At 41.9% G+C, this 14,572-nt stretch overlaps 1 protein-coding gene across 12 annotated transcripts in view; it reads right to left on the bottom strand.

Moving 5' to 3' along the window:
- Window positions 1–2,320: 2,320 nt before the first annotated feature.
- LOC144534862 (uncharacterized) overlaps window positions 2,321–14,572 on the bottom strand; it is a 13,291-nt gene continuing 1,039 nt past the window's right edge. For 3 of the 12 annotated variants that reach the window (XM_078276941.1, XM_078276942.1, XM_078276944.1), the window contains exons 2-4: window positions 12,545–12,689; window positions 11,537–11,625; window positions 2,321–4,064 (exon numbers count right to left, since the gene is read on the bottom strand). In XM_078276941.1, the coding sequence (XP_078133067.1) occupies window positions 3,258–4,064; window positions 11,537–11,554 (825 nt within the window). In that variant the 5' untranslated portion in view covers window positions 11,555–11,625; window positions 12,545–12,689 and the 3' untranslated portion in view covers window positions 2,321–3,257. Of the gene's footprint in view, window positions 4,065–5,501; window positions 5,889–6,146; window positions 6,278–7,947; window positions 11,215–11,536; window positions 11,627–12,544; window positions 12,690–14,572 lie in introns of those variants that run through there. The other 9 variants (XM_078276940.1, XM_078276945.1, XR_013503615.1 and 6 more) reach the window with 8 other exon arrangements.

Genomic DNA, 14,572 nt, shown 5'->3' with positions numbered 1-14,572 from the left:
ATTCATCTTATTAAAGCTAAGTGAGCCTCATGCAGCTACAAAGAGACAAACTACTCACATTGAGGTCACATTTACATTCTTTAGATGTGTTTTTCACCGGCAACTTTTCATAACATACAAGGCATCAGACGGCCCCCCCCACTTCCATGGATACATCCCAATTCTTCTAGCAGATGGTGACGTTGATGAGAACACAGCTAGAAGTTAATACATGAAGTCAAAGCCAACTGAGAGCTGAAGGGCAGCAACAAGTCTGTTAGTTCTACCTCCATCTGAAGCCACGGGACACAGCCAGGCCCCCCCCCCATCCTTACTATCTTCACTACTACACAGATGTTTGGATTTAAACTGTTAAATAGTTGTTATACTCCCTGGACAATAACTGCACATTCCTGCACTAATGTTCACATTCAAATCAGACCCTTTATATACATATTCTTATCTTTTTCAATAAGATGCTGATTGTAAACCTCTGTTTGGATGACAGCATCATATCAGTTGAGTCAGACAGCCAGCAGGTGGCAGCACAGCACCTTCTCTTTCTTTACACACTCTGCAGCAGAAAACACAACAGAGACCAAACTCAGACAGTTCAACTCAAATGACAACAAAGGTGATGAATGTCTCGTTTCACCAGCTGGTTCAAGACGTACAAAGAGAGCCTTCCTGGACTCTGAGCCAATCAGAATGCGGCCGCAGGTAACAGGTGAGTGAGTCTCTCTCAGTGAGTTTTTCTGAGTATCAGGTTGTAGCTGCAGTTTCAAACATCAGAGAGGATGAAGACTGCTCCACTATCACACATTTACTGACTCAAGTTAGAAATAACTGTTGTGCAGTGTTATACGTGTGTTGCAATCATTAAATACATCAAACAAATACCTAATAACAGTAATAATAATAATAATAATAATAATAATATATAATAGTCATCACATTTTATCTACCAAGAGATTAATCAAGGAAGACTTTTATTTATTTATTTAGCACATTAAGTAAAAAAAAGATATACAAAGGAAAACCCTCAGAGGGCATGCTGGGTAAATTTATTCAGCGATATGTGAAGATAGATATACACAAAATATATATTTTTAAAACATAAAAATATAACAAAATGAATAAAAATTGAAAATTGAAAAACTTAAAAAAGTAAAAACTATAAAAACTTAAACAACTTAAATAAAATAAAATATAAACCTCTGACCTGGCCTGCATATCAACTCAGGTTCACAGTAGTCTAACATGTCCAGACCTTCCTCCACAGCTCTGCGGAGGAAGGTCTAGCTAGTCCACACAGCATCCCCAACACATTCTCACTCCCATCTCGTAAAATACAGATGCTCGGTCAGGTGCCTTTGCCGTTGTTATTGATGCTAAAAGTCTCTTTTAGCGTCATATAATGCGTTTTAACTAAACGTGCTTGGTCGGGACTATTGGCGTCCCTTTTGACACACGCGGGACACGATCCCCGGTCTCCGGGGTGAAAGTCCTGTGTGTGTTTGACCCATCCACTCTCCCAACCAACCTCCCTACGCGGAATTTCCCCCTTACATACTACTCTCTAAACCCTGTGTAGCTGCTGCTCTCCCCGGTACGTTATACAAATACGCTGAAGGGCGCCTTTTTCGCCGCTTCAGACGCTGACAGCCACTGTCCAAACGTCTGTATCTTATGAGTTCAGAGTGAGAACGGGTTGGCATTTCTGGATGGGAGAAAAACGTGCTCTGCTTGATTGGCATTTCTTTAAACCAATCAGAATCATCGTGGGCGGGGCTAAGCTCCGGACGGAGCCACGGTGCCTCTGCTAAATAGTCTCAGGAAGGAACTGGTTTTGGTGGAACATGTGGACGTTCAAAGGTTGTTTTAGTCGTGCAACAGAAAACTCAGATTGGACAGATAGTCTAGCTAGATGTCTGGATTTACCCTGCAGAGATCTGAGGAGCAGTTAACCATAGTCCTCACAAATCAGCCGGAGGTTAGAACGCCAACACAAAGACAGAGGAAGGGGACGGACATCCGGCGGCACCGGAGCAATCACGAAAGTGGAACGTCGTGGACATAGACGAGGTTCACAGTAGATTTTAGCTCACCTAGTTTTTGCCACTTTTTTCAGATGTTTTTTAAAAAATGTCTTTTAACTTTTTCTAGCTTTTTCTGAAGACGCTTATTTTGATGGTTATTTTAATGTTTTTGTTGCCTTTTCTGACGTTTTTGCCACTTTTTTCTACGTTTTTTTTGCAATGACAATTTTATCTACAATGTTTACTGTTGTGTGACAGGGAATAATAAGACCTAAATGCAGAGAGAGGCAGGCAGGCAGGAGAAAGGTTGAGCTTGAGGATTTATTTATACAAAAAACAGGGAGCAAACCAACAAAAAGGATCCAAAAAGCAAACACAAGGAATCCAAAACTGACATTAGGCAAAGGCAACGAGGTACATACAAAAAGTCCCCAGAGCAAAAGATAACAAAAAACACACAAGACAGGATACAGGCACAGACTAACTGGGAAAGGACACAAACAGACGCAAAACAATGTGACAAGAGACAACTGGACAAGACAAGACAGAAAACCAGACTATCAAAATAAAACAGGAAACAGAAATATACACAGAACAGAATGCACAAAACAGGATAAATTCACACAACGGAACAGAAATATACAGAATATACAAAAACAGGAAACAAACAGAAATCATAATACAGGCAACAGAAATGTCCACAACTACAACAGTTTACATGTTAAAAATACACAGATTTTAAAAAATGTAATAGATTTATAGCAAAAAGTTACATATCTGCTCGAGATAAAGATAGTAAACAACTTTGGTCTGAACATGGGATGAGTTGAGATCCAGAAAACACTTTGAATGGATCCTTCTCTACTTTTAATACTTTAACTACATGTTCCTTTTTACACACTTTGACTGAAGGAACATTTTCACTGCAGGACTTTTACTGGAACAGAGTATTTTTTAACAGTGTATTTTTTTCGGTGCTTCTTTTACGTTTTTACTTTTTTTTTTACAACATCAGAATTTAGCTGACTGTTTTTTTGCTTCTGACATTTTCTTTAAATTTGAACGATTGTTCAACGATTTTGTTTCAATTAAAAATGTTCTCCAAAAATTTGTTCAACATTTGATCCACTGGGGGTAATTAGATTCCACAGTTTATTTCATTCACATGGCAATATACCCGGAAATGGATTAAAAGAATATCTGCATATGCCGACAGTGGCAACATGACCGGGGGCCGGGTCAAAACGTAGCAGCGTGAATGCGTTGGTGGCCATTAAGGCTTCCTGATGAACTGAAAGCCTTCCCACACTCTTCACACACGTACGGTTTCTCTCCCGTGTGACTGCGTCGGTGGACCAACAGGCTTCCCGATGAACTTAAAGCCTTCCCACACTCTTCACACACGTACGGTTTCTCTCCTGTGTGACTGCGTCGGTGGACCAACAGGCTTCCCGATGAACTGAAAGCCTTCCCACACTCTTCACACACGTACGGTTTCTCTCCGGCGTGACCGCGCCGGTGAACTTCCAAGGTATATTCCCGCGAAAACATCTTCTTACAGATCTCGCACCAATACGGCTTCTCTCCGGAGTGAATACGAAGGTGACGAATCAGCGTTCCTCGCCTCCTGAATGCTTGCCCGCACTCGTCGCAGCTGTGCGGCTTCAACCCTGAATGAATGCGCTTATGGTTGGTTAGATCGCCTCTGGACGTGAACGCTTTTCCACACTGGTCACAGCCGTGCGCTCTCTCTCCCGTGTGAATGTTTTGGTGGTTTTGGAAGTTACCCTTGTGAAGGAAAGTGGCTCCGCACTCGCCACAGGTGAAGCGTTTCTCTCCAGTGTGAATACTGTAGTGAAGTTTTCGGGAACACGCCCGAGCGAAAGCTTTGCCGCACTGATCACAGCTGAACGGCTTCTCTCCGCTGTGAGTCAGCTGATGGACTTTGAGGTGACTTTTGCGTTTGAAGCTCTTCTCACACTGGTCACAGCTGAACGGCTTCTCCTCTGGAACTTTCTTTACATTATCCTTTGGGTCTCTGGGTTTCTGTAGCAACAGAAAGACAGACGGAGAGAGAGAGACAGAGAGAGAGAGACGGAGAGAGAGACAGACAGAGAGAGAGAGAGAGAGAGAGAGACAGACATAGAGAGAGTTAGATGTCATGGTTGAATGTAAAAACACGGAAATGCCAGAGCAGGGGGAATGAGTAGCAGAAGATACTCCTTTTTAAACCAAAACATTTCCTGATTATGCCCCTCTGAGTACCAGAGAAGTTCTGTAGGTAGTGTTGTAGTTTTTATAGATAAAGAGATACCAGTGGGACTTTCATATGAAATACTATTAGGTGGTGGGCCGGATCCCGAAATTAGGAAGTTAACACTTACCTCACCGCTGTGTACGTTTTTTTTTGCTGAGGTCATGTAAAAAAAATCGTATAAGTACTACATACATTGTTTCCAACTTTGTTGTATGCACATTGGACGCAAAATGTCCTTACAAACTCTTACTTTTTTAAACCAGCAAATAAGCAGGATTACTAATAATAACGTTAGAAAATCTCCCGTTTCCTTGACGAACTTGCTCTTGTACAGCAGATTACAATTAGATTAATAGATGGGCTAGTACAATTTTCAGTGGTGAGATGTAGCGTTTTATCTTCAGGTTTTCTAACATTATTATTAGTAATCGTGTTTATTTGCCGGTTTAATCAACACACAAAAAAAGTATCAAACGGCTCGTACTACTCAGGTAAAAATGAGGTGTTGTATCCACTTAGCTTCAGTCGTAAAAAGCCCTGTAACCCCCTTTTCCCAGACTAGTTGGGCAAAGTTTGTGCAATGTACACATTTATGGGTGAACCTGCAAACCACAGAGAGTACAGTAGCTGAAAAAGCCGTATTGGAATTTAACCTAAACTCCGAAGATGTCCATGATGATGTGCCGGCTAATGTAGGATTTCACAGAGAATGCTACATCCTCTACACCAACAAAGAACACATTGGAAGAGCACAAAAAAAGAGAGAAAAGGCAGCTAACAACAGTGAAGGTTTGTATCAAATGTATAGTAACAACAATGTCCAGACAGTAGTGTGAAAGTAGTTGTCCAGCTATAAACAGGACTAAATCTGAGCAAGCGGTGGCTGTTCTCTGTAATTTATACCCCTGGCTGCACCAGAAACGCCTCCTATTCCCAAAACGTCACCAAGCCAATCAGAATTAAGTTTTTTACCCCAATTTGGCTTATGGTCTGGCTAACCCTGGACTCTGGGCATGAGTTTCATTCTGAGGGATTGTTTTTGAGCATGTGCACACAAACTATTTACTGAATTATTTAGCTGGTGAGCCAATTAATTACAATGGTGACACCAATGCAACTGAAAAAGTTGTACAACTACTTCCATTCCTCTATCTAAACATAACCAGTTCTGGAGTGATATGTCTATCACTAGAGCTTCCTATAGATCACAACACTCATACTCTGTGTATTGGTACATTATGCATCATGTCAAATAGAGCAAGTAGTGCTTTATTGTCTCAGAAACATACATTACAGCACACTGCAATAGAGAAGTGTAGGGGAGCAGTTATTCATTAACATTTCAGACAGCATGTACACTGTATTAATATAGTATATCAGTGCAAGTGGTTACATTACTAGACATAATATAAATACACAAGGGGACAAGTAGCAAAAGGCAGTGCAATATGTGTGTAGCAAATTCCAGAAAAAACAACAACAAAAAAACAGTTTAGGGGCATGTGGGAGGAAGTGCAGACGTTTTTGGGCTTTCTTGGCCAGGTTCTGTTGGTGGTGTCGATAGATCAAGATGGGTCATCTGTGGTTGTTGAGATATGATGTCCTGTCCGTGTCTGTGTGTTAGATAAACAAATGAATTACATTCAGATAAATAAACACAGAAAGCACACATTACCAAAGAATTTTAAATCACATTTTTCATCTTGACATTTGTATTAAAATACTAGCCATCTTAAACAAGCTTGACAAGACTACTGCACTTATGACCACAAATAATTTTGTTAAATAGCTTAAAAACAGCCATCTTTAACTAAAATATTTTCCACCATATTCCATCTTATACATGTTCTGTTATGTAGGTGAAGCCCAACCACTGACAGATGTAGCTGAACCACTGCCGGTCAATGATGAGAGTGTCTCCAAGGTCCGGATTCTGCGCTCTGCATTGGATGATGGCCCCGAACAACCAAGGAGAGCGTCTTATCTACTCCCAGCTGGATGCCTAATATGCAAGAAGAATCAATATGTTATTGACAGTCATAGAAAAAGGAAAAAAGAAAAGCTTTCAAAATGTGAGACACTGACAGCAGGTAAGCTGCTTTTTGCGGCAGAGGACAAGATGGATGAGAGGCTTCTCATTCATATCCGTGGGAGAGACCTTGTTGCCTCAGAGGCCATGTATCATCAAAGCTGTTACAAACGCTACACATCTTATCTTTTTAAAAAACACACTCAAGGTTTTGAAGACAACCCATATCAGGCAGGCTATGACCATTTCTGTAAGTCAGTGGTGGAAGAGAGGCTATTGAAGAAGCACGAAGTTCTCAGGCTGTCCCAGCTAAATGAGCTTTTCAAGGCAATAGAGAGGGCACTGACATTTCAGCAAACTGTCATTTAAAGGCTAGGCTTCAAAAGTCACATCCTTGCCTAAAGTTTTTGAAGTCATCAAAAAATTATTTAGTATTTGTTGAAGACTTGTGTGCTGAGGAGGTTATCCCTGATGTAGCAACACAGCTACAGTCATCATCATCAGACCAAAGTGATGACGACAATGAGTATGACACTGAGCCAAGCCAGGTTGTGGAGGGGCAGACTTATGAGAGACTTCTGTATCATGCAGCCATGTCTCTCAAGGAGATCATACAGGACAAATGCAAATGTACAGCTAAACTGCCATGGCCACCAACAGCCCAAGACCTCAACATTGATACTGCCTTGAGAATGATACCACCTGAGTTGTACAATGTTATTGCTTGCATAACAGGTACAACTTCAGAGTTTCAATCCTGTGTTCAGCATGTCAGTGTTGGTGTGGATGAGATGGAGAAGATTGGGTCAATGTGCCAGGACATCTTGCCATGAGAGGAAGGTGGCTCATGCCAAAGCACACTGCGCTAGCCATGGCGGTTAGGCATATGACTGGCTCAGCACAGGTAATTGGGATTTTGAATGGCCTTGGGCACTGTAGCTCACATTCCCAAGTGCTTGAGCATGACACTGCTCTCGCAGAGCTGCAGCTTGAAAGAGGTGGTACGTACATCCCACCAAGCATTGTACCTGAAATTTCTGTAACCCTTGTTTGGGACAACAATGACTTTGGTGAGGAAACGCTGTCAGGAAAGGGCACAACGCATAACACCAACGGCATCATAATTCAGATACCTCCAGTGATGTACCTATCTCTGAATTTGTATCGCTGCAGAAAAGCAGGAAAAGGTCCCTTCAACCTCCTCCTAACCAAATTGACATCTTTACAAGAGGAAAAAGGGCCGGTCCAGAATGTTTTAGGTCTAGAATTGAAGTTGGGTGTGAGATCTACATTCCTGTGCAAAATTGACAGTGCTTACTTCCTCATGAAGACTCAAGAAGTCCAAAGAAGTGTTCTTCCTGGATGGACTGGCTACAATACATTGCTGCAGAGAGGTGCAATTCCACAACAATCTAACATTGGTTACCTGCCTGTCATTGTGTGCCAGTCCAACAGACTTAAACACGGTGCACACAATCTTTACACGTTCCACAGCTATAGCAGACAAACTAAAGCTGAACAAAATTGTGTTAGTAATGGATCAGGCCATATACTCGTAAGCCCAAGAGATTCGTTAGACAAACAAAACATTTCAGGAACGACTCGTCCTTCGAATTGGGGAATTTCACACAGCCATGGCGTACCTGGCCTGTATTGGGAAGCGATTTGGAGACGCAGGATTTCAGGATGTCATGATAGAAGCTGAAGTTGTTGCTGCAGGATCTGTGGAGGGAGTCATATCTGGACATTAATACAATCGAAGCATGCGTGCACACAAGTTAATGTGTGAAGCCCTACAGAGACTTCGCTGGCAGGCATACCTGGACATTCTGCCAGAAGATGGACATGAAGCTGCTGTCAAGACTGCTGTTGATCTACAGACAGCTTTCCCTCATGAAGAATTTGATGATCTGGTAATGTCTGAGAACTTTCACAAGGTAATGAAACGGTATGAAGATTTCATTAAAGACAACACCACCAACAAGACATTCCACTTTTGGTGCACATACATTACAATGGTCGAAGATCTTCTCCTCTTCATCAGAGGAACACGAGAGGCAAACTGGAGTCTCCACCTATCAAGTGTGCGTTCCATTATGCCATGGTTCTTCTGTTATGACAGGATCAACTATGCCCGCTATCTGTCAACATACTGGATGGAAATGGTCAGTTTAGGGTACACTCATCCAAACATAAACCGCCAGCTCCAATCAGGGAATTTTGTCGCCCAAAGACAGAAAACATATGGCTTTGCTTACACAGCATGTGATCAAGTCATCGAACAAACAGCAAACCGTGACTCCAAAACTAAAGGTGGACTGACTGGGTTTTTTAACAACAGTGCAGTACATAGATGGACACTCACACATCATGAACGTGTAGCTATCAGTATGGAGTGCAAAGACATGGCCGGGCACAGCCCCACAACAAAACAACGAGCTGAACTTGATGACACGCGCAGAGAACGTGATGAGAGGGATGTAAAGAACATCATATCCACCATTCAGAACATGATAAATCCATTTGATCCTTCCATCGATCGAGAGGTCCTTTACCATATAACATCTGGACATGTTGCATCAGAGTCGAATTTTAATGATTTGAATGAAGCCAAAAAGAGAGGAGAGAGAGCCTTATTAGAATTCTGTGAAAAAAAGGCTACAAAGCAATGAGGTAGGCATTTATAAGCCCATAAAGAAAATGAAGCTCAAGACCTTCAAAGACACTGCAACTACAACGGTGACCAAAAGCAAAAGGTAGAGAGATATCCCTAAAAGCAGACTGTGATCTTTTTGCCAGATTAATTGTAGTTGGGACCTCAAGAAAAATTGACATGAGTGAGATGCTTGTACATAGTTTAGGGCCCTTACCTGCTGCACTAGCTCATTTTGATGGCTCACTGATGAAAACAGACAAAACAAAGCTGTTGCATTTCCTGGAAGCTGTTGTAAACCCACCAGCAACAGTGGATAACATTCCTGAGGGCTCCACGTGGGTGTGGGATGCTATGGCAATTGTACAAGTGATGAAACCCCAACCAACTTTTGGGATGTTTGCAGATGGTGCTCTCAGGCTGATTGTCAGTGTGGCCAAAGCTAGCAAGTCCAAAGTAATCCATTTTGTACCAGATACCTACAAAGTCATGAGCATCAAGAATGCAGAACGAGACCGACGTGCAGTGAAGGGTTGTCAAATTACCAAAATATATTCTGAAGACCAAAGGACACCAAAGCAATGGGCAAAGTTCTTGGCATGTGGGGAAAATAAGGAAAATCTCCTACAATTTTTCTTTGATAGATGGTGTACATCTGGAGGGCACATGATTGAGGACCTGACTGTGATCGTTGCACATGGAGGAGAGTGCCATGCTCTAAAAAAAACCCAGATACAACTGATTTGGAAGCCTTGCCAATGCCAGAGCTGTTCACAACACAGGAAGAAGCGGACACCAGACTACTGCTACACTGTGCTCATGCTGCTGATTACAGCAGGCATATTATTATCAGAAGTCCTGACACTGATGTGTTTGTACTGGCCCTCGCTTTCTACAAAGACATCGGAGCTCACCTGTATTTCCAGACAGGGAAAGGAGGAAATTCTCGCACAGTCTAAGTCCAGAAGATCCATGACCAGCTGGGAGCGATAGTCTGCGATGCACTGATTGGTCTTCACTGTTTCACTGGTTGTGACACTGTCAGCTCTCTGTATAGCATAGGAAAGGTGAAGGCACTCCTATCCAATCAAGAGCACTGCAACACATTCCAGAGAATAGACAGAACTTTCACTGTGACCCCAGACCTCTATGAGGCAGTGGAGGCCTTCACATGCGAGCTATATAACGTAAAAGATGTCAAAAGTGTCAACCAGGCAAGGTGGCACATGTTTAAGTCTGGGAAATGTCTCAAAAGGAGCCTTCCTCCTAATCAAGACTCCCTTCAGCAGCACATTCAGCGCGCCAACTACCAGGCTGCAATACACAGGTACATGACCAAGAAACTGAAGAAAAAAAAATTGGTTTACGGCTAATATGTCACTCTAAAGACAATAAACAAAATCAGAAACATAATTCTGATACAGTAGGTTAATAGGCCAAAGTAATCTTTTCATTTTTTTCATTCCACAGGAGAAGTCTGCAAAAACTACCTGACATACCCCCACCGGTACAGCATGGATGGAGAATGGAGGGAGAATACCTGGCAGTGCACTGGATGACACTGCCCCCAGCACCACAGAGCGGGTGCACTGCAAATGCAAACATCGTGCTTCACAAGTACAACAAAAGATAGGACAAAAGTGTCGATAAAAGAGACAAAAACGTCAGAAAAGGTGTTGATTTTCAGGACAAGCACATGGTCGAATGGAAGACAACGTAAGGGTTAAGTAACTCCATGACTACCATCAACAAAGTTGATTTGAAATCATTTCTTTGCTTTGGTTTGCACTCTTTTTAGCTGATAATTAGTCTAGCTTACTTGTAGCCTAGGTAGCTTGCTTTAACCAACCTGCACATACCTGTTAACCCTCCCGTTTCCCCACGTCATTCTCCCTTATTTAGATTTATTTCCCACTGTCTTCCCGTTTAAATATTTTCCCGTAATTATCCCGTATTAATACTCTTTGCTTAGTTCATTGTCATGTGTATGCACCGAATGACTATGTTGGATTAGCCTAAGCAACGTAATGTTAGCTAGCTAGCTAGCTTTACTGCTCTACTACCAACATTCTTTCATGGCTACTGTTCTCATCAACTACAACCCATATATTCACGGTGAAGTATAGCTTGCAGTCTTAAATACAACTTATATGAAAAGCATTAAGATATAGAGGTGTATAATCATTGTAAAACAAATCTTACCTTGACGTTGTCTTGCCGAGATACAGCGGTCTCTCCAGGTTGTGTGTACTCATGGCTTCAGAATGACGCCGTTTCAACGAATAACGTAATTGGCCAAATTAATTCAACAAGGTAACAACACAAGCTTTGATTGGATCTCACTCCGGCCATAGGTTGTGATCAGACAGCGAAATTAAATCTATTTTAAACTTTAATGTGCAACAACTGGCATTGGAAACAAACGGTTATCTTGTTGTGAATTATTCATACAACCAACTTTAAAAAATGAGCCAGACAGCTGCTGGGTAACTATCAAATCAAAAACTAAACGCGATAGACGGACTTGGCCCACAGCCTATATGATGTGTACCATAGACAATGAAACACTGGATTTTCACCTTTTGTGGAGAAGTCATTCTTGTTCTTCAGTGGGAACTACTTCCAGACAGACGTCCTAAAGTCAGAAGTGTCTCGTCCCACAGATGAGCTGTGAAGTCAACAAACAGAGACACACCATGAGACAGGAGACACTCCACACTATAACATCACTATACTCATATACTATCTGCTGATCAACACACAGAGACACACCATGAGACAGTATATGAGTATAGTGTGGAGTGTCTCCTATCTGCTGATCAACAAACAGAGACACACCATGAGACAGGAGACACTCCACACTATAACATCACTATACTCATATACTATCTGCTGATCAACACACAGAGACACACCATGAGACAGGAGACACTCCACACTATAACATTACTATACTCATATACTATATAGTTAAATCCCCGAGTTGACCCCCTTAAGGAGGTCCTGGACCAGCTCTCCGTCTTAAAGGGTCCGAGCCTCTATGCCTATGAGTATTACCCTATCAGGCTGCAGAGACTGTTTAAGCTGGTGGCGAGGAGACACGCCTAGCTTCTAACTGCCTTCTTCCACACGTCTACCGTGCTTACACTAGCCCGGCACCCGACCGAATGGCCCTAGGGTCGGATACCGCACCAGTCACGCACGTTAACGGCAGCTCTCCTCATTGATCTGTGCACTTGGTAATTGATAGGTTGGGTTTTAGTGGCTCGTACAGGGTCTGTTTAATTCCTATGCCTAGAGCAACCTATTAGAACCTCTTTAGTTGTTGAACACCCTTCCTATCACTTATTGCCTAGGACGAAACGTCATGAATCCAATGTCCACATTATATTCTTTAACTTCAATGAGTGCTTTTATTTATACAGGATTTAGCAAGGGAGTGCATACAGCTTCATTGATATGACATGATTCTTCAATATTGATTGTTCACATACTAAAATGATTAATTTGATCTAAAATTCATAAAGTAAAAAATCTTTTAAATTTCTAATAATATAATAGATAATTTTTCCGGCCGCGATAATTACCATTTGCATACTTGTTTGTTTTACTTCTCTCCCCGTCTCTCTCTACCAAAGAAACTGGAGGACCACTCTCGGTTCCTTAGCGTAATGAGGCGTGAACCCTCTTGTCAGTCGCATGGTCTTTCTGTGTGGGGGGGAGGAAGGACTCCTGGCGGAGATTATATATATATATATATATATATATATATATATATATATATACATACATACATACATACATACATACATACATACATACATATATACAGTGGTGTGAAAAAAGTGTTTGCCCCCTTCCTCATTTCCTGTTCCTTTGCATGTTTGTCACACTTAAGTGTTTCGGAACATCAAACCAATTTAAACAATAGTCAAGGACAACACAAGTAAACACAAAATGCAATTTGTAAATGAAGGTGTTAATTATTAAAGGTGAAAAAAAAATCCAAACCATCATGGCCCTGTGTGAAAAAAGTGATTGCCCCCTAAACCTAATAACTGGTTGGGCCACCCTTAGCAGCAACAACTGCAACCAAGCGTTTGCGATAACGTGCAATGAGGCTTTTACAGCGTCCTGGAGGAATTTTGGCCCACTCATCTTTGCAGAATTGTCCTAATTCAGTTACATTAGAGGGTTTTCGAGCATGAACGGCCTTTTTTAAGGTCATACCACAACATCTCAATAGGATTCAGGTCAGGACTTTGGCTAGGCCACTCCAAAGTCTTCATTTAGTTTTTCTTCAGCCATTCGGTGGTGGACTTGCTGGTGTGTTTAGGATCATTGTCCTGCTGCAGAACCCAAGTTCGTTTCAGCTTGAGTACACGAACAGATGGTCGGACATTCTCCTTCAGGATCTCTTGGTAGACAGCAGAATTCATAGTTCCTTTTATCACGGCAAGTCTTCCAGGTCCTGAAGCAGCAAAACAGCCCCAGACCATCACAATACCACCACCATATTTTACAGTTGGTATAATGTTCTTTTTATGAAATGCAGTGTTCCTTCTACGCCAGATATACTTGGACACACACCTTCCAAAGAGTTCCACTTTTGTCTCATCGGTCCACAGAATGTTGTCCCAAAAGTCTTGGGGATCATCAAGATGTGTTCTGGAGAAATTGAGACGAGCTTTGATGTTCTTTTTTGCTCAGCAGTGGTTTTCTCCTTGGAACTCTGCCATGCAGGCCATTTTTGCCCAGTCTTTTCCTGATGGTGGAGGCATGAACGCTGACCTTAACTGAGGCAAGTGAGGCCTGCAGTTCTTTGGACGTTGTTGTGGGGTCTTTTGTGACCTCTTGGATGAGTCGTCGCTGCGCTCTTGGGGTAATTTTGGGCGGCCGGCCACTCCTGGGAAGGTTCACCACTGTTCCATGTCTTCGCCATTTGTGGATAATGGCTCTCACTGTGGTTCGCTGGATTCCCAAAGCTTTGGAAATGGCTTTATAACCCTTTCCAGACTGATAGATCTCAATTACTTTCTTTCTCAATTGTTCCTGAATTTCTTTGGGTCTCGGCATGATGTGTAGCTTTTAAGGATCTTCTGGTGGACCTTACTGTGTCAAGCAGCTCCTATTTAAGTGATGCCTTGATTGTGAACAGGTGTGGCAATAATCAGGCCTGGGTATGGCTAGAGAAATTGAACTCAGGTGTGGACAACCACAGTTATAGTATGTTTTAACAAGGGGGGCAATCACTTTTTCACACAGGGCCATGATGGTTTGGATTTTTTTTCTCCTTTAATAATAAACACCTTCATTTACAAATTGCATTTTGTGTTTACTTGTGTTGTCCTTGACTTTTGTTTAAATTGGTTTGATGTTCCGAAACACTTAAGTGTGACAAACATGCAAAGGAACAGGAAATGAGGAAGGGGGCAAACACTTTTTCACACCACTGTAAGTGTGACAAACATGCAAAGGAACAGGAAATGAGGAAGGGGGCAAACACTTTTTCACACCACTGTACATACATACATACATACATACATATATATATATACATACACATATATATACACATATATATATATGTACAATATACTAATGTACTACTAATA

This window comes from Sander vitreus, chromosome 20 (genome assembly GCF_031162955.1).
Source record: "Sander vitreus isolate 19-12246 chromosome 20, sanVit1, whole genome shotgun sequence".
NCBI classification, from domain to species: Eukaryota; Metazoa; Chordata; class Actinopteri; order Perciformes; family Percidae; genus Sander; species Sander vitreus.
This window is presented reverse-complemented; position numbering and strand designations above follow the sequence as displayed.